Raw genomic sequence first — 20,443 nt, forward strand, 5'->3', positions numbered from 1 at the left:
TTCACTTATCGCTTCGACGCAGCGAAGCAGCCTAGTGTTCTGTGCGCACAAAGCGCGCGTGGAACGCTAGTCTATATTATTTTGTTAAGAGCTAGGAAAGGGGCAAGGGGGCCATGTGGCATGTGTAGACCCTCTCTCGCACTAGGCGTCTATGAAGCCAAGTGGCATGAGTCTCAAGCGTCGCAACCTTTTTCATTAAAGTTGAGTTTTTTTTTTCTTATAATCCCCTCACCACCTGTTGCCTTCCATGCCTGATTTATTTTTTTTAAGTCGAGTTTTTATTTTAAAAAAGATAATCCTCCCTTCACAACGCCTATGTGCAATTTATCTTTTAAATTAAAAAAGATAATTAACCACCACCCTCACGTGACGCCCACACACATTTGTATACATATTTTTTTCAAAGATAAGATAACCCCCCCCCCCCCCCCAAAAGCACCAAGCTTCCCTTAATCCCTTAATACTAAGAAAAGAAAGAGGATGTGCATGGGGGGTGACTGGGGGGGGGGGGGGGGGGAGGGAGGGAGGGGAGGACATATCAACTCGAGGCCTCTTCCCCGAATGTATACCCAATGGCCATGTGTCATATTTCTGTAGGAATGCCCAGCCGAAAAGAGAAAGAAGGTGAAAGTTATCTCGTAGGCATAATAATAGTCGTAGCTTTGAAGGGGGGTTCATTATAAAATGAAGGGTAGGAGAGCGGAAATTTTGATACTTCTCTTTGCCCTCTAACTCCATCCAAGTGTGGAGGCTATCCATAATTTAAGTTGAAGCAGGGACATTACCCCAATGTCGACAACATTGCTTAATGTCGATACATAGACTTATGTATATATAGCTTTATATAATTACACCATTATAAAACAAACGATATGATAATACATATATTTTTTATGATTTATATAATATATAGTATGTTAATATATTTAAATATATATTCATTAAACACATGATAACACTTTTGTGTGTGTGTGCGTGTGTGTAATAGCATATGTATAAAACATATGTTGATACACATATTTATTTATTATAAATATGTATATCATATATATTACATTAATTATAAAAAAATATATATCAAAATATTTACTATGTATATATATAATGTAATATATTTAGTACATATATTAATACATTCTTATAATATATATATATATATATATATATATATAACACATATTCAAATATTTACTACATATATTAATATATTAATATGATTCATTTATATATAATATATTTATATTATATATACATGAAACATATTTATATGTAAATTTATATGCACACACGCATGCACAGCACACACATATTAATGTATTTTATATACATATATATGTATAAACAAGTGGTAGCCCTCGCTCCCCCCCCAAAATAATACGAGAAAAAAGGGGGCGAGTGCCATGTGGCACAACCACCTGCCCCCTCACAAAGATCATGGTGACCCGCGTGAAATGTGGCCCCCGCCCATTGCCTCACAAAAATGCCCTATGAATGAGACAATGATGTTATTCACAAGCTCTTAAATCAAATGTATGTACCCTCCAACAAACAAATCAAGACATGGTGTTTAATGTTGGACCTTTCCCATATACATATGTATGTATATGGGAAAGATATGCACCGTCCAACAAACAAATCCCCCATATACATATGTATGTGTGTGTATGCATGTATATGTGTGTGTACACACACACACACACACACAAAATCCATGTGGACATGGCAAAGAGATTCAAAAATATTTATTACTAACTGGTTTGTGATAGATTCATATGTGTATGTATATGTGTGTTGTAAGTGGAGGAAGACAAAATGACATGAATTCTTTATTGAGCATGTTGCAACAAATAAATCATTTAAAGCTTAAATTAAAGATATTAGAATGCCAAAAAGTTCAATTTGAAAATGTGGTTGTGACTAAACAAAGATGTACTTAGAAGGGTAAGAAGGGACTTGGTACAAGTGAGGAATAAGAGTTACATAGACAAGTGCCCTAAAGTGTCTTCCAAAACCTCATAGCATTGAAAGCAACCAATTGTACTATGTATACGTAAAGAGACTATATTGTTCTAAAACTTTGAGTCTTTGAGAACTAGTACTTTATTCTATAGCCCATACAAAGGGTGACAAGAATATTGTGCCTAGTTGCATACATACAACATATGACTTGTCAAAACTAAAATAAGGGGCACTGTGGAATCAACTAAAATTTTAAACTAAGCCATGAGCTATTTAGTTCAATGGAAATGTAGATCGAGATGCACCATCTACAACTTCACTATCTATTATACAGAAGGTTTGGGGCGATTGCACATGGCGTTAGCCAGCATTCCCACCAAATCTAAAGAGTAAAAATGTAATAATATTAATAGTAGGGATTCCCAAATCCCTGTATTGGCATAATATGTGCCTCTTGTGCCCAACCCCCTTGTTTTGATTTATAGAGTAGGAGATTTTCATCAATTAACAAATGTTGGCAAGGAAATCAAGCATGTTAATAGGCTAACAACATGTAAATCAATCAATCTCTCTCTCTCTCTCTCTCTCTCTCTCTCTCTCTCTCTCTCTCTCTCTCTCTCTCTCTCTCTCTCTCTCTCTCTCTCTCTCTCTCTCTCTCTCTCTCTCTCTCTCTCTCTCTCTCTCGTGTTTAGTTCTTGGGGAACCTACACTTTAGGGAAGAATAAAAAATAGATGCAAGCAAAGGTTTTAGATTTTTCATACAATATTTCAAGGAGGGGACTAGAAGCAAAGCAAGATTAGAATGTTTGATTTATTAAGAAAGCTTTTGTGTTTTAACAACCTTTAATTAGTAGTTTATGTCATGGTTTTGGGGTCTCAACTAGCCATGAATCATATTGCCACAAGACATGCATCAAGACTTGAAATGTGGTAACCAATAGTAACAATGGTACTTCAAAGTTTGGCATGAAGCACCGAGCGTAAGCTAGTGTGTAGCACTAGCCCCTTTGCTCACCTCTAGCATGGAGATAGAGGGAGAGAGGGCACAACATGAGAGAGAGAGAGAGAGAGAGAGAGAGAGAGAGAGAGAGAGAGAGAGAGAGAGAGAGAGAGAGAGAGAGAGAGAGAGAGAGAGAGAGAGAGAGCATTTCAATATCAAGACTTGCAAGGGTATTTGGGAATGTTGACATCCACGAAAGGTAGCACTAAAGCTTGCTTCTTTGGGGATGGGTCAACCTTTGGATGGTGTCAATAAAGATATGGCTACCATGGCATGGGATCCCCAATGAGTACTCGAGCCTCCCCACCAAACCAACAATCATGCAATCTGTGTTTCTTTCTCTCAAAGTGCAAAGTACATGAAATAGTTTTTTTTTGTAGCCGTTTTTGCCCCTCTCTCTCTCTCTCTCTCTCTCTCTCTCTCTCTCTCTCTCTCTCTCTCTCTCATTATACATGGAGTAGCCCTTTTAGGTAATGGTGGGTATCATTATAAGCACACTCTCTCTATGGCTATGAAAACACAATTTTGACATTACAAAACATTGACGTTGATGAGGCTGCAACTTTGATTAGAGTAGATCCCTTTGTCTCTCTAGTACATCATGCATGGAGTAGGCCTTTCAAGTAATGGTGTTGCATCATTAGAAGCACTCTCTCTATGGGTGTGAAAACACAATTTTAACATTACAACAACATTAGCCTTGTTGAGACTGCAACTTTCATTAGATGGATCCCTTTGTGGGGGGGAGGGGAGAGAGAGAGAGAGAAAGACACACGCATGCACGCACGCACGCATGCACACAAGAAGTCACTAAGCTTGGATGAGGCCCATGTGGAGCATGGGGGAGGGAGATAAGCTTTTTTAAAATAGTCATCTTTTTTTCTCTCTTTGAACATCTTTATGAGATGCCAACTTCACACACACACACACACACACACACACACACACACACACACACACACACACACACACACACACACACACACACACACACACACACACACACACACACACACACACACACACACACACATGCATGCACGCACGCGCGTGCACACACACAGAATCAATCTACCAAGTAGCCATCCCTACATTTAGGAAAGAGATGGGCATGATAAGGGTTTAGAATTTTTTTTTTCAAACACCTCAAAATTTAGGAGGTTTGGAATCATCTTATGATTACCATGTAGGACAAGATGTATGTTTGGTATTTCTTTCAACTCTAAAGTAGTCTCTCGCATGGTCTCTATGCACTCGCTCTTTGATCAATTGTGTAGCTATCAGTTCCTCTACAATGGAAGGGTGCTTGGTGAAAATGAGTTCAAACTCATTCCATGAACATGAAAGGCTTTGCACAATGGCAATTATGTCATCGTCTAAGAGGCCTAGATCAAAATTTGATGAGCACACAAGGTGGAAGTATTATCTATGTGTCGAATGCTATTGACTATGCTTTCACCCATATGAGTAGCCATATGTGTAGTAAGATCTACTATTGATGTTGTGTGATAAGATTGGACACAATCTTGGAGTTGGTTCAAGTATAGTACCACATACCTTGTAAGTGCTAGCTCTTCAAGATTGGTCATGGTTGTGGAGGTGTTGTTGTTGCTAGTTGATGGCTGCTCCTTGGATGGATATTGGCTTTGAGAGCTAGTTATAGGTGAGGACTTGGAGGTATTAGCAATCATAATTGGCTATCACTAGAATTGGTATCTAGTCCATGAGAATTGGGTTGCCCTCTTCATGATATGAGATGTAAGGGTGGGTTCAGATATGGTTTTTCTTCTAATGGATCCTCAACATAGTATATGAGAGCATCACTTTACATAATATACATGTCGGATTAATGTTTGTTGCCCTAGGTGTAATTGTTCTCTAATCATTGGGTGCTAGGAGAGTTATGCCCTAAGGATAGAAGGGCTTCTAAGCATTTAACTGTCTTTAGTGTTTCCAAACTTTCAAGATCTTTTAAGAATTGTTTGCATTGTTGCTTCATTGCCTCAATGTACTACGTGCTATTTTGTATTTCATTCACTTGATAAAATTTGAGAGTATACATAGTTGATTTTAGTTCAAAAAAGTAGAAAATCTTAACTATGAATTAAAGTTTCGCCACATTACATGTAACTTGATTCATAGCTCATTCTTTTTCCTACACAAGAATGATGTAATCCTTGAAATGAGTTCTTGTCATGTGCATGGATTTTCTATTTGGGCTACTATTTATATGCAACAATACAATGAATAGTTTATTTATGTATAAGTGCCTGGCTATAGGATAATGTTGCTTGACGTAGGATAAAGCTACTTATAAAAATTGGAATTATGTTGGAGTGCAACATATGTGTTGAGAAGTTGTGGCATTGTGAGATACTTGTTGATGATATCCCATAGCACGTTTCCTTAGCCCATTCTACTAGCAACATGCAACTCTTCCTTTATAAGATGTTTGTCTAGAAGGAGGTGTTGTTGGATTGGTTCTATTAGTTCAACACCTTGTATAGTTATAAGCACTCAGAGGGAAGTGGTACATATATTTGGTCATGTGTGGAGGTTTTAATGGTGTTATTGGATTGTTATATCAACTTGAAATCTTGTAAAATTGTGAGTACATAGAGGAAACACAGAGTACATAGATTTCATGACATGTGAGGGTTTTAATGGCTCTTCTTTAGTCAAAAGTGGTCATTTTCTGATAATCAATTTTTGTAATGGAAGCACAAATGGAGTAACATTTCAATTCAAATTCCATGATGCATTTCAATTGTTCTACCTCATTGAAGCTCTTTTAACAAAGCTCAATATGGAAGGATGTGGTAAACTAAAGATGCTCGGCTCGGATTTGTGCATTGGGAAAATTTGAAAATATTTGCTCATGATCATTGGATATTCTATGTAAATGTGTTTGTGCATTTTCCACGTAGTAGAAATGCCAAATGCGACTCATGCTTCTCTAGAAGAATGCATATGCTAGCTTAAATACGATCAAGCAAGGGATTTTATCATAATATCAAGCCGAAGAGAGAGTTGAATCACAATTTTATCTCCTTGTTGAGCTATTACTTCCATAAGCTCCATGACACAGTTTTATCTCCTTCCTAAGCTATTTTTTCTATAATCTCCATGACGGATCTTGTGACCAATTGAGGTTTTAGGTCAATTAGAGGTTTTGGTTAAGAGGAGAGCATCTTAGCAAGAGCCTAGGTTGATGGTACTTTTGATATTAGCACTCTTAACCCATTTTGTTGAGGCATTAGGGGTTTGTTCCTATGTACAGTTTATTATTTTAGTCACAACCTAGGTTGATGGTACTTTTGATATTAGCACTCATAACCCATTTTGTTGATGCATTAGGGGTTTGAGGAATTAGGGGTTTGTTCCTACATAGAGTTTATTATTTTAGTCACAACCAAGGGGCGCAACTAGTGGGATTCCACTTTGAATTGGGAAGTAATAGCTATGCAGTCATTGGATTTGGTGGCATGACACTTGTAGGAAATTGTTGAAGAGGATCTTAGGATTGGTTCGAAGTAGGGCTAAGGGTTTAGCATCAATAGGAGGTTGAATTTTGAGTTTGTAATGCATCTTCTAAACAACAACTAGGGGATGTTGTTATTTTGATTCCATTCATGACTTGGAAGTCATAGCTACAGATTTTATGGGCTTGGCCAATTTAGTAATCAAGGATGATTATTCACACTGATCCTTGGGTTGATTGAAAGTATTATGTTGTTGGACTTTCAGTTTTATCCTCTTGGGATCCGTTTTCTTAGGTTATGGCATAGGGTTGCTACTATTTGGTCTCTTGTTTTGACTTGAGTGATAAAGGGCTTTTAGATCTGGAAGACCTTGGATGTTTGATTGGACTAACAACTACCTATCATAGTGGCTCATCAAGATCCAATATTTCTACTGGTGGAGTGGCCTCATGATTTTCAAAATCTACCATAATAAGGCCATACTTTCCACTCTCATGTGACCTAAGCGGAACTAAATGTTAAAAATTGTATATGATCTAGCACTCAATTTTTGTTTCAAATGTGATGACAAGGACCAAGGCTTAATCTCAAACACATTATGAGATGCCTCAGGGGAGGACCCATTGTTTCCTTGTAGGGTTAATGATGTGCTCTCGAGTATCCTACCTTACCTGTGTTTCCTACCTTAGGACTTAGGGGACTTGGGTCTCATGGTTCATTGTCCATGACATTTTTATTGAATTGGCAAGTTAAGTACTTGGACTATGCGTCTTTGGCTAGATCCTTCTTGCTTTTCTTGAGATTAGAAAAATTAATCGAGGGAACTTCTCTCTTCACTAGACGATGCGGTCTTGGTGCATGGCACCTCTCTTAGGGCTCTCTTGATCAAATCTTGTCATGGTTTCTTTGCCTTAGACAAATTATTTCAAGCTTGACTCAATTTTCTTTAGACAAGCTACTTGCAATGGCTTGCCTCTTTGTACAAAAGGCGGTCCCATTGCATGGACCTTTCCTTTCATTCTTATCAATTTCATTTGGAGTTTAATTTCTTTGAGGGATAAAGACTAAATGGTCACACTTAGCATGGATTCTTTGTGTCAAAGTTAGAGATATCATTTGAGTATTTGGAGGCATTTCCATTTTCAAACTGCCTAGAGTTTCACAAATGTAGAGGATTAGGATGCCATTGCCTTGCACTTCTTGTGTCATGAAAGCAAAGATACCAATCTTTAACATCATTGAGTATGATACCAGTACATTCCATATCCCAAATATGTTTGCCCCAAGAATGAGTTGGAGGATATGACTCCTCTTTTTTATGAGAGCTTCATCCATGTTTCTCGAAAGCAAAAGAGAGTGAAACATTTGCAACATTGATAGACATGGTTACAAGTGACTTCTTAAATTAATGCAAGTGCAAATGCAAATACAAAATACTTTAACATTCCAACTACCTCAATAAATTCTTTATTTCATCTAATCCAATTGGCATGCTAAGGCTTTGCCAATAGTGCATAGGAATACATGAAAAGTAAAAGAGCCCTACCACTCGAAAATGCATCTACTCTAGCTGACCCCTTTCTATACAATCTAGCACTCCATCCTCCTCAATTGACAGATCTCTTCTTTCTTACTTGTATTACTTGGAGAGTTGGTTATCAAGATCCTCTTCCAAGACCCATCATGTTTCCACCACAAAAGCCAATGGTAGACCTCCCAACATAATGAACAAAATCCAATGGTAGACCTCCCACCACAAAAGCCAATGTCAACCAAGATATTGAACAAGTCATTTGTACATTATTGAGCATTACAAGAATACCCATTGTGTATAGCTACATTTTGCTAAGCAATACAAAATCGGTTAAACAAGTGATTATAGAGGATGGTGTTATCGCTCTAAGGGTGAATTAATATTCTCGCCAAAATAATGGCCCTGAGAGATGTGGATGTATAGTTTGTAGGGCTTTTTATGGCTTTGTGTTGCTCGATATTAGTCATAAGATGGAAAACTATATAAGTGATTTCTATCCTATATTTATACCACTCTCTCAAGAAGGGGCTAATGGATTGAGTTTTTTGCTTTGACTCCTTATGCATCCATGGTTTTAGTGATGGGACCCAAGAGGGGAATGAGATAAGGGCTCTAGTTTCCTTCTCTTTGAATTAAGATGACCGTTAGATAGATGTGTAATGGACTACATCTATCTATAGGCCATGTATCCCAAATGAGGTGCTCATATGTGTATACAAACAATGTGTATCCCCATGTGGTCCTAGTTAATATCATGACCCATGAGAGAAAGCTAGGATATCTCTAATGTGGAAGTGCACATAGTTTACATAGAAGAGGGCTTAACTTGGACTAAAATGGCAAAACTCAAGATTTTAGTTAGAATTCAATTTGTGGTGACATTTGCACAAATATAAAACAACCACTAAAACTTCAAGAGACTTAGATAATAGTCATTAGCTTCTTTAGACTCTTTTAGGATGGGTTTACCACCCCAATAAATTTCCCATTTTCCCTCTTTCTTAGCTACCTTCATCTTAGTGAACTCATCTAGTCATGCTTTGAGTTGTGGTGATATGAGTTTATGTGATCAAAATTTTAGTTCCCTTGAATACTTTGATTTCTTAAGTGGTTGACGTTATGTTCTTCCAACTCCAAAGTTGTTTGATTATTCCCTTGCTTAGTAATGCACCATGGGGCCATCCAATTGAACCCCTAAGGGTTTTTTGAATAATAGCCTTAGTTTGATATATCTACATGACTCCAAAAATTATTAACATTCATCATCTAATTTCTATTGTGTTTCTTTATGCCATCAAAGCCCTCTAGATGTGCATGGGATTCAATCTTGTTTTAAAAACGCTCCTTCATGGACTACTGAGACAATAGTGTATATCATACCTTTCCTCATTTTGATTTCCTTTTGTACCTCCTCTTGCACTCTTTTTGTCATTCTCTTGACTTCACCTTTAGCCTACACAACCAAAATTTTGTCTATTTTAGCCAACCATGCATGTACTTTGATGGGTGAATTCTTCATGATTTTTTTTACAACGCCCAACTTTGATGGGCGAGTTCTTCAAGAATTTTTTACTACACCTAACTTCCAAAAACATTGGCATGCATGTGCGTATGCGCACACATGTATACAAGAGGGCGAAGGGGTGTATGAGACAAAAATAAACTCATTTGAGTCTCAATGAACTATCATGTTCTCCAATAAAGCACAAAATATGTAATTGAAAAAGAACCATTTAGCTAGGAAATAACAAATAGTTGGAAGACATTAAAACTAGAAATTTGATACATATGTCTATATGGCAATAGTAAATCAACATATAATTTATATGACAAACTATAAAGTTAAGAAAGGACCAAAGTCCTTTGATAATGTCTCTCATGGTTTATCCAACATAAAAAAACTAAAGCATCAAGACTTAGTTGCTTGATGATGTTCAAGTATCCTTTGTATCCTCTTGTGATACCTCAAGTGGGGACATAGTCCAACGAGAAGTGGGGGTATAATCTACATCTCTAATGGCTAGGTCTAAGGAAACTCCTAGTGGTTGATCAACACGTCTATCAAAGGTGGGATCTAAAATAATGGATGTAGCTACAATCTAAAATAGAGTGAGTGAATTGCCCTAAATCCCCAAGCTACCTCCCTCTAAACTACAAGAGATGCTCTTTAAGCCAATGCAACTTCAAGAAAAAAAGTCTTAGGTAATGACGATATGGAAACTCCATCTACCTAAATAGTAGACACATGCACATGTGGTGCTCCTCCCTCTTCATCAAAGTTGGAACAATAGGAAAATTTAATCCTCAAGGGAAGAGAATCTATCTCATAGGAATTGGTCTCTATCCTTACTTGGTATGAGGTTTTGTGAAGCTAATTAATGGCACATTGTACTCCATGAGAGAGGTGTGTGTCCATGCACCACAAGGAAAATCACAAAACCACAAGGTGTGTGTCCATGCACCTCTTAGGAAAATCACAAAACCACAAGGGGATAGATGGAGAAGATTGTCCTAATAGAAAGTGAAAGCTATGTTCATCTTTAGTAGCTGGGATAGGTGTGACACATGTCCAGAACCTTTGAGTGGTACTCATTCAAAGGATCTTATTGAGATCCTCTCAACAAAACTCAAGGAACATGGAATCCATGTTTATATTGTAGAGATAAGAGAATTGATTTGTGTGTAGCCCTTATAGTTGCAGCCATATGCTTGTTTGAGTGTACTGGCACTCAATGTCACTCTATAATGCTAGTTCTTTGGATGACACTAGAGCAAGTCTAGAGTTTATCAAGGGAAGATCCAAATTATGTGCATGAAACTATCTAGAATAGGGTCACCACCATGATAGGTCGTGGTGGTCTAATTCACTTTGACAATCTCATATAGCACTAATCACTTACTCTCGATCATTTAGGAGACCATCATCATTTTGGGCCTCTCTATTTCCTACCACACCCACTATCAATCCCTTTGTCTTGTAGCAACAACTATGTTGCAGGCCTCCCTTTGTTTTAGAGGCTCGATCCCCAAATTGGAGCTCCACATAAGAGTGCTAGCACAATAAATGTGTCAAAGAGCTAGAGCTTTATCCAGAGTCCTAAAATGGTAGGTGACTAGTTCTCCTTGGCTTCTATTGCAGCATAGCCTTCAGCCAAGCTCTCCTCTATTTCTCTCCTCATGTTGGGCCTTGACATTATAAAGGCTCCCTTGAATGAACATATTTTTTTGGACATGCTCCACTATTTCCACAATTTGTAGACTAAGGTATTGATAATCCAATCCACTTGATGAAGGCATTAAATAGTAAAACTTTGGTCTTTCCAAATTCATTGTAAGGCCTTTGACTTTGCAAAGAACATGCAATGCATATAAGTGTGACTCCAACCTCTTTAGAGTGTTTGAGATGCGCACTATCATCAAGATATAGTAGTAAAGGTATCAATACTTCCCCAAGGCTAGGGCTAGGAGTGGTGACAACATGTTAAGCTCGTGGGAGAGGTGCTTTGCCACTAGATCCTATGCTTGACCATCTTATCATCTATTGAAGGCATCCTAAAGGATGGCTATGGTGAAGGTGGAGGGGGTGGGTCTACTCTCTAGGTTCAAGGGAGCGGAGGTTATCTAGTTATCTCATAGAGTGAGGGCAATAAATGTGTGCCACATGGGCGATCTACCTTCCCGTCGATGTGAACTCTTGGGGAAGATCAGCCTGTGTATACGGATCTCCTCATCTCTTTTTATGACCCACATAAGACTCTAGAGCTCTTTCCAATCTAGAGGAACCGAACCTATGCACTGTTAGGATTTGATGTGCTAGGATGTCGTGGCCTGAGCTAGGGAAGAAATCTCTAAAAGAGACCATGAGTTGAAATGGCCTCCTTTGCCCTCACTAGGTCCTCCACTGACTAGTGGTCCAGTTTTGGCTATGGAGGTTGAGAGGTTAAGATGGAGTAAAGGTCACTTGTGCACTTAGGTCAAGATGTGATTGTGGGAAGCTCAATGGATTAGAGGTGGCTTTGACACCATGTTAAAATATTAGAGTGGCAACATGTAAATGTGTGCATAAGAAGGAGAAGATAGCTGAAGTACAAGAAAGAGATCTAGCTTAGTAAGTTTCTCAAGTACAACTAGAGTACACTATCTCACCTACATTGAGAGTGACCTTTGGGCTACTTATATAGCCACTAGAAGCTAGGCTTAGGGTTTCCCTTGTCCTCTAGTCCATTCACACCTCACCTTCTCTCATGCACCCTTGCTTACATAAGGTTCACATGTCATACTTCTAACAATGAAGGATTATAAGAGCATGGGACCACAAAATGCAAAATCTGTGCATATATCCAACCAAGCTACATTTGTCACTTCATCCTTCGCTACTGATACACTCTTTAGAAATGAATGCATGTTTATTTCTTCTTCTCATTGCAGAGTACACTGGTTTTCCTACAGAAGTTGTATATCTTATTTTTATTCCCTTTATTCTTTGCAATATAAGAGTTCGAGGATGGGGCTACCTTGCCTTTAGACATTTGCCCCAATTCCCACTACGACATGCCCTTGCCTATATGGGAGTGGCAGATGCTAGATCATAAGACACTAGGTCTAAATGATAACTCGTTAAATGGTGCCACAAGTTTGATACCTTCATGCACTCATAGGGATATACCCATAGGGATATAGATCCATGTTATACACAAAGAAGCCCCGTGATGGCACTCACAGGGATATACCCACAGTGATATGGATCCGTGTTTATATATAAAGAATGCATGTAATGACAGACTTATGATTTTGGTACTCTATGTGAATGATATGATTGTTGGGAGTACTCACGATGAGATGGATGCCATGAAAAGTCAGCTCAAAGAGAGCTTTGAGATGAAGGATATGGGACATGCATTGCATATTCTAGGGATGCGCATCACGCCCGATCAATCTAAGGGACTCCTTTACTTGTCACATGAGTATATTCAGAACGTCCTTGGGTAGTTTCATATGCAAGATGTTAAGCCTATTGGTTGTCCACCTTTTTATGTGAAGGTTAGTTAAGCTGATTGTCCGTAGTTGATGAGTAGAAGGCCAAGATGGCCAAGATCTCTTATGCATTAGTAGTGGGTAGTTTGATGTATGCCATGTTAGCCACTCATCCCGACTTAGCATTTGCAATGGGAGTTGTGGCATGTTATATGACTACACTTGCAAGAAGCATTGGAATGCCGTAAAGGGTATCATGAGATACCTTAAGAGCATTGCATATATATGCACATATTATGGTGGCCAAGATATAAGAGTCATGGGATAAAATGACTCTAATTATACACGACATGCAAATAGTAGAAAGTCTACCTTTAGCTATGTCTTTACATTTGCTAGAGGTATTGTTTCTTGGATGTCCAAGGTGTAAAAATGTTATTCACAATCAATTTAATACACACACACACATTTTTATAACAAACCTTCAATACTCAATATCATGTTCATAATCCTTCACATCATAGTCATAGGCAATTGTGTCATGTACTTAATAACTTTGAAATATACTAAATGATATCAAGGGACTAAATTATATGACAAGGGACATGCAAAGGGAGCATTGAGAACTTTATCATTTAGGACCCAGAAGTAGCAAACCTAACAATCAAATGATGGTACCACACAGAATGATGCATATAATGAGGAACAACAATCTTGAGACCAACATGATCCACCATAATATCCACAAGCTTTCATCAATAAGGTCTTATTCCCAATCCATTTGAAATACACATACATTGTTAAAGCAAACCATCAATACTCATAATCATGTAAATAATCATTTACACCACATTCATAATCAATTGGATTATATGCATAATCACTTTAAAATATACCAAAAGCATAGTACATATGAGCTCCGTTGATTGATAGTCTAAGCATATGAACTATGAGCCACCAAGTAGGAGTGTTGACTATAAAGTTTGTGCATTTCTACCAAGTGAAGAACGCATAGTATACCATCTAAATCATATGACAAGGAGCATGCAAAGGGACCATTGAAAACCTCATCATAAAAGCTTGCAACTTGACAATCAAATGATGGTCACATAGGCAAAATGAGGAATAAACATCTCCGATCCATCATGGCCTACTATAATATACAAAAGCTTTTATCATTTAGGTCTTATTCACAATCCCTTTGAAATACACATACATCTTAAAGTAGACCGTCGATACTCATTATCATATAAAAAATCATTTACATCATATTCATAATCAATCGGATCATATGCCACCAAGTACAAGTGTTGACTAAAAATGTTCATGCATTTCTACCAAAAGCGATGCATGCATAGCAAACCATGTAATTTATATAGCAAGGGACATGCAAACCGTGACAATTAGGACTCACAATTGGCAAGAACCATCAAAAGCATGCAACTTGATAACCAAATGATGCTCACACGAGTAAAACAATACACGTAGTGACAAAAAATCATCTCGGGCCCATCATGGCCTAACATTATATCCATAAGCATTCATCATGTAGATCATGACCGTCTGCATTACACGACAAGGCTAATACGAAGGGACTATTAACAACATCATGATTTTGGGTCCACTAGTGGCGAAACATCTTCCACTACTCAAGAAACCAGAGAACCTTAAATCAAAACAAACGAAGGGACTATTCCTTCAAAGCTTCCAGTATGACAATCAAACAAAGCTCAAATAAGTTGAAATACTCATAAGCTACAAGAAATATGAATAAGTGTTTCGAATTCATGATGGCATAACACAATATCCACGTGCATTAACCATGTAGAGCTTCTTCATAATGACTTGGAAATATAATTCATATTTATAGTAGTCTATTTCATTTGGATAACAATGCTCATGCAAGCCTCAAAGCATACACAATCAAATTCAAGTTTTTATCAACCCACATTCTAGCAATTTGTGACAAAGTACAAATGTACATAAAGTACAATAGGATGAGAAAAGACGTCATCTCATTCAACACCTATCAAATTCTTGAGGAGGAAGGCAGAACGCTCTACTAAGACACTTTACGTGAGCAGATCTACAAGATTTTGGTTAGTTGAGATTTTGCCAGGCCCAATGGACTTATCCTCAATGACCTCTCTAATAAAGTGGTACCACATATCAATGCGCTTTGTCTTCATATGAAAGACTAGATTCTTGGCTAAACTAAATGGCACTCAAAATCCAAAGGCAAGGTAGGGACCACATCAATAACAGTAAGGTTTGCCACACCAAATGACCTAACCAAAGAGCCTCTTTGCAAGCAAATGGTTGCAACATTTTCTAACTCGGTCCAATGCCTAGGCCTCTCTAGGGTGATCACTTGGGCTCCCTTGGCAAGACAACCATTGCCTTTGTAGTCTTGGTAGACTTCAATGATGAGTGCTTTTGGATATTATGTTGGGCCATGATGAACTCAAGATGTTTGTTCCTCATTGTATGCATTATTTTGCCTGTATGATGTGCACTAGTTGTCAAGTTGCAAGCTTTTAGTGAAGTTTTCCACTCACAAGTTTTGGATAATGAAGTTTTTGATGCTCCCATTGCATGCCCCTTGTCATATGATTTAGTCCCTTGGCATCATTTCGTATATTTCAAAGTCATCATGCATGGGTGAAATTGGTTACAAATATGATATGAAGAGTTGTGAAATGATTATGAGTGTTGACAGTTTGCTATAAAGACATATGTGTGTTTCAAAGTGATTGTGAAGAAGACTTGACTGATGACTGCTTCTCTATACGGTATAAGGCCATGACTATCACTTGGTAGAAATGCATGAACCTTTTAGGCAGCACTCCTACTTGGTGGCTTGTAGTTAATGTGGTTGTACCAACCAACGTACCTTTGATGTACTTTGCATTAGGTGTCTTTTGAATTGATGATGCATAAGTGTGGCTTGGCTCTCAAACATGAATGAACATCCTTCCAAAATCGCAAGGCACATGCACACACAAAATACACACAATCTCTCTCTCTCTCTCTCTCTCTCTCTCTCCATGAGTACGTATGTCTATTGAGACTAAACTAGGGTAAAGGGGCCAATAGAGTGTCATCTAACAATCCTCCACTATAATTTTTTTTTTCAAGTGAGTTTCATAAATATTATTTAATGATCAAATGATTTATATCATATGGAGATACAGCAACACAACCTGCTGGTAGTGCTGCTCAGTGCCTGCCATTTCCTTCTCAGGGGCTGCTGAATTAATACAATAAAGATGTGGAGTACAAAGCTCCAAATTTGAAGTAAAATTACTCTCATGTTTCAACTCCAGCTGTTTATCTGTACAGAATGGTTGTTTCACAAATCACACATCTAGCAACCGTTTGGGCACATGTCTTTCAAGCTTATTATCATGCCCCAGATATGTTAGTTGACTGTAGGCAGCACCCCAGATCAGGATAAATAAATGTTATCAGTTCGTCCACCAAGTCCTTCCGATGGTGACTATACATGTGATCAGCACCATCTATGACTCGAAGGGTGTGATTAGCTATCACCTTGTCGCATTCAAATGCCTCTTTCACAGGTACCATTTCATCTTCAGACCCATGCACAGTCAAAATCCTGCAGTGGAAAATGTACCCCATCAAACAAGCACACTGATAAATCACATAGATGACATAAAACCCTAGGCAAGGCAAGACAATGTATTCCGTACGTAAAAACAACTAACAGTACGGGGAAAACATGAAAAACAACTGTAGATGCAGCTTTGTTGGCAAGCCATCATGAATAATCAGTGGTCTTATGGCTAGGCATATGTTATTCACCTCTCTTTTACAAAACAGTAAGGGGAATTAGCAAGCTAATGGAGCCATGCAGGCTACTCAACTGCAACCAAATGAAATCATCCATCATTTTTTACTCGAGTCATCAATGGAGGTGAAATGGTTTTGGAACAGCTTATGGGGAAGAAACTTGGATAGCAAAAAGTTGCCTGTAAGGCCATTGCTGCTGGTAGAGACAAACACTGTCCTACAAAGAAACAGCTTAGGTTATTTATGCAGGCAATTATGGAGATCTATTTTTCAGATGAATTTGGTTTACTATCCGAAGTTGCAGGGTGTTGGGAATAAAGGGCCATCGTGCCTTTTATATGTGCATGGGTGTGAACACACCATTAGCACATTGTACTTTCATACATATATCTATCTAAAACCTAAAGTGGTACACTCTTGTCATTGTACCGAAAAAACGTGTTCACTCTGTACTCTGCTCTCTCGCACTCTCTCTGTCTCTCTCACTATGAGTAAGGTCTGTCTACCTCGATCTCTATGCCTAATCAATTCCTTCAAACTGGTATCAGAGTGTAAGGTGCTACAGACGATCGTCAGGCTGAGGCAGTCGACGAGTAGCAGTTGCAGGCAGGCTCGTGTGTTGCAGGAGTCCGACGAGGACAGCAGTCGTTGGCTTCAGCGGGTGCTGACGGCTTCAGCAAGAGACGTAACATGCTTCAGCAAGCGACTGTTGCGCGACACGTAACAGGCGGCAGCTGCACGCGACGGGACTGCATCAGGCGCCGATGAGTGCGACCAGCCGGCGGGCGTGAAGGTTAGGCGATGCCTCGCGGGTCAACCACCTGTCCCCATCAGATTTTTCCAAAATTCAATCTTTTTTTTTGAAAATTGCTTCACCCACTGATAGGGTTTTGCGTGCGTAAGGACTACACTTCAAATCTGTGCAAAATCGGCTCAGAAATTTGGGGCTTTTCTCGAATCTGGGGATTTCAACACAGAATTGGACAATGTGACTCAGAAATTGCAAAGTCGGTGCACATTTGTCCGGAAATTTTGGGGCTTTTCACATGTTTAGTGAAATTCTTTCAATTTCACTGAAATTAGTGCACGCAGGACTGGGAAAATTTGGGGATTTGTCTATATTTCATGCGCACAAGATGCAACAGTGATATTTGTCTCAGAAATTGCAGGAATTTGTGACATTTTGTCCCCGACATTTGGGGCTTTTCATGTACATGCACAAATTGGGCTGAAATTGACCCAATTTCTCGACATTGAGGCACATTGGACCCCGTGCAATTTGGGGCTTTTGCAATTTGGGCAAAATTTGTGTAGCATTTGGTCATTTTATGTACATGTAGGTTGAATTCCGCATAATTTGGACATCAACACTTGGTAAAATTTGGGGGTTTTGCTGAAATTACTTTATTTTGGCAAAATTGGACAGTCCTATGCATGACAGAGAAAATGCAGATGTGTGTTTGATGCTTTTGAGCACAAAATTTTGGGGCTTTTGACCATTCGTGTTAAATTTTATGCCCGTGGGTACACGTACAACAGAAATTGCAGCTGAAAATTTGGGATTTCTCATGTAATGTGATGCACATGCCCTTTGGAACAGCTGTAATCAGTTGGATAATGCTGTAGCACTTGGTTTGGTGCTTCTGAAAACTGAATTACAGATCTAAAATCTGTACTTCTGCGTGGTCATTTATTGTTGATTGGTACTTGTTTGTACCTTGGTCACTTGGGTGACAATTTTGGACCTGCATGTTTTTTGGTCACTTTTGAGTTGAAAACCATGGCTGGCAGCACTGACAGCAGTAATTTGATGCATATAAAGAAGCTTGAAGGCGCACATAATTTTGCAGTGTGGCAAAAACAGTGCTACAATATCCTATTACAAAAGAAGCAGGCAAAGCCGATCAAAACTAAAGGGGTAAAGCTTGCGGACATGGATCAGGACGATTGGGATGAGTTGAATGAGCTTGCACGCTCAACCATAGAGCTATCAATTTCTATGCCTTGCTCTTCAACATTGAAGGTTTGGATTCTCCATATGCTATATGGACTAGACTGGAAGAACTGTATACACAGAAGAGCGCTGCAAGTAAAGTGTATTGGCTGAAAAAGCTTATGGATTTGCGTATGAAAGAAGGTACAACAATGTCTACTCACTTGAGTGAGTTTAACTCCATTTTCAGCCAGCTGGTTGCCTTGAAGTTCATGATTGATGAGGAATTTAAGGCTACTTTCTTGCTTTGCACTCTACCAAAGAGTTGGGATACATTCAGGACTGCTATGAGCAATTCTAATGTGATCCTTTTGTATGCTGATGTAGAGAGTTTTCTCCTTATGAAAGAGATGAATCGGTAGAACAATGCATCCAGTAAGTCTTCCAGTGCTTTGCATACTAGGGGCAAATCACAGCAAAAGGGCAAATATGATGGCAAGGAACGCAATAAATCACATGGCAAAGATGTTGAATGCCATCATTGTGGCAAGAAGGGTCACTTTACACGTGACTGCTACAAATGGAAGAAAGAGAAAGGAAAAGGCAAGAAGACAAATGATTGCAAGGAAGAGAAGAAGGATAGTCAGCCTAAGAAGAGCAGTGTAAAAATTGAAGAGGTGAATGTAGTCACTCATGACAGTGACAGTGGGAGTGATGTACTCTTTGTCTCTTCACATTTTGGTTCACATGTTTTACTTGCAGATACAGATGATGACATGTGTACCTGGATTCTTGATTCAGGTGCTTCCTTTCATGTCACCCCTCATCGTGAGTGGTTTTCCACCTATACAGGGGGTCAACATGGTGTTGTCCATCTTGGGGACAACTATGCATGTGAGATTGTAGGTATTGGCAGTGTGTAGTTATAATTTCAGCATGGCTTTGTCTTTACACTTCAGCATGTACCTCAGCTCAAGAAGAGCTTGATTAGCACAGGGCAGCTAGATGATGATGGTTTTTATACCACCTTTGGTGATGGAAAATGGAAGATCTGTAAGGGATCTAGGGTTATTGCCAAAGGTTGCAAGAGTGATACGTTGTATCCACTTCATGTATCTAGTGTGCGTGACCATGTTGCTGTCGTGACCAAGCAACCAAGTGTTTCTTTGTGGCATGGCCGGTTGGGACACATGAGTCAAATAGGAATGAAAGTGCTTTCTCGTTTGGGTTACTTGCCTTGTCTTCGTTATGCCGATTTTGAGCATTGTGATCATTGTATTTATGGCAAACATGCATAAACGTCTCACCAAAAGTCTCTTTCTTTGAAATCTTCTCCTCTAGAGTTAGTACATTCGGATATATGTCAAATGCAAGGATTATCTTTAGGGGAAAATAAATATTTTGTCACCTTTGTCGATGATGCTATACTGAAAGTATGGGTTTACCCTATTCGTAGCAAGGATGAAGTGCTTGACAAGTTTAAAAAATTCTTAGCATTGGCTGAAAATCAGACAGATAAGACACTTAAGTGTCTTCGCTCTGACAATGGTGGGGAATATGTATCCAAAGCCTTTCAGGCATTTTGTGACAGCAAAGGGATAAAGAGAGAGCTCACTGCCCCTTATAATCCACCCCAAAATGGAGTTGCAAAGCGTATAAGATTTCCAAGGTTCAAATTACCAAATTGAGCATGCCACAATTTGGTGTCATCAACAACTGAGGCATCAACTGTCATAGCATCCTCAAAA

At 38.8% G+C, this 20,443-nt stretch overlaps 1 protein-coding gene across 2 annotated transcripts in view; it reads right to left on the reverse strand.

The window, feature by feature from the left end:
• Positions 1 to 16,052: 16,052 nt before the first annotated feature.
• Positions 16,053 to 20,443, reverse strand: part of LOC148015290 (uncharacterized) — a 92,486-nt gene continuing 88,095 nt past the window's right edge. For both annotated transcript variants that reach the window (XM_087665480.1, XM_087665479.1), the window contains one exon: positions 16,053 to 16,568. In XM_087665480.1, the coding sequence (XP_087521606.1) occupies positions 16,355 to 16,568 (214 nt within the window). In that variant the 3' untranslated portion in view covers positions 16,053 to 16,354. The remainder of the gene's footprint in view (positions 16,569 to 20,443) is intronic.

Source organism: Lygodium microphyllum, chromosome 24, assembly GCF_053477565.2.
Source record: "Lygodium microphyllum isolate KBCC chromosome 24, Lygodium_microphyllum_v1.1.10, whole genome shotgun sequence".
Taxonomy (NCBI): Eukaryota; Viridiplantae; Streptophyta; class Polypodiopsida; order Schizaeales; family Lygodiaceae; genus Lygodium; species Lygodium microphyllum.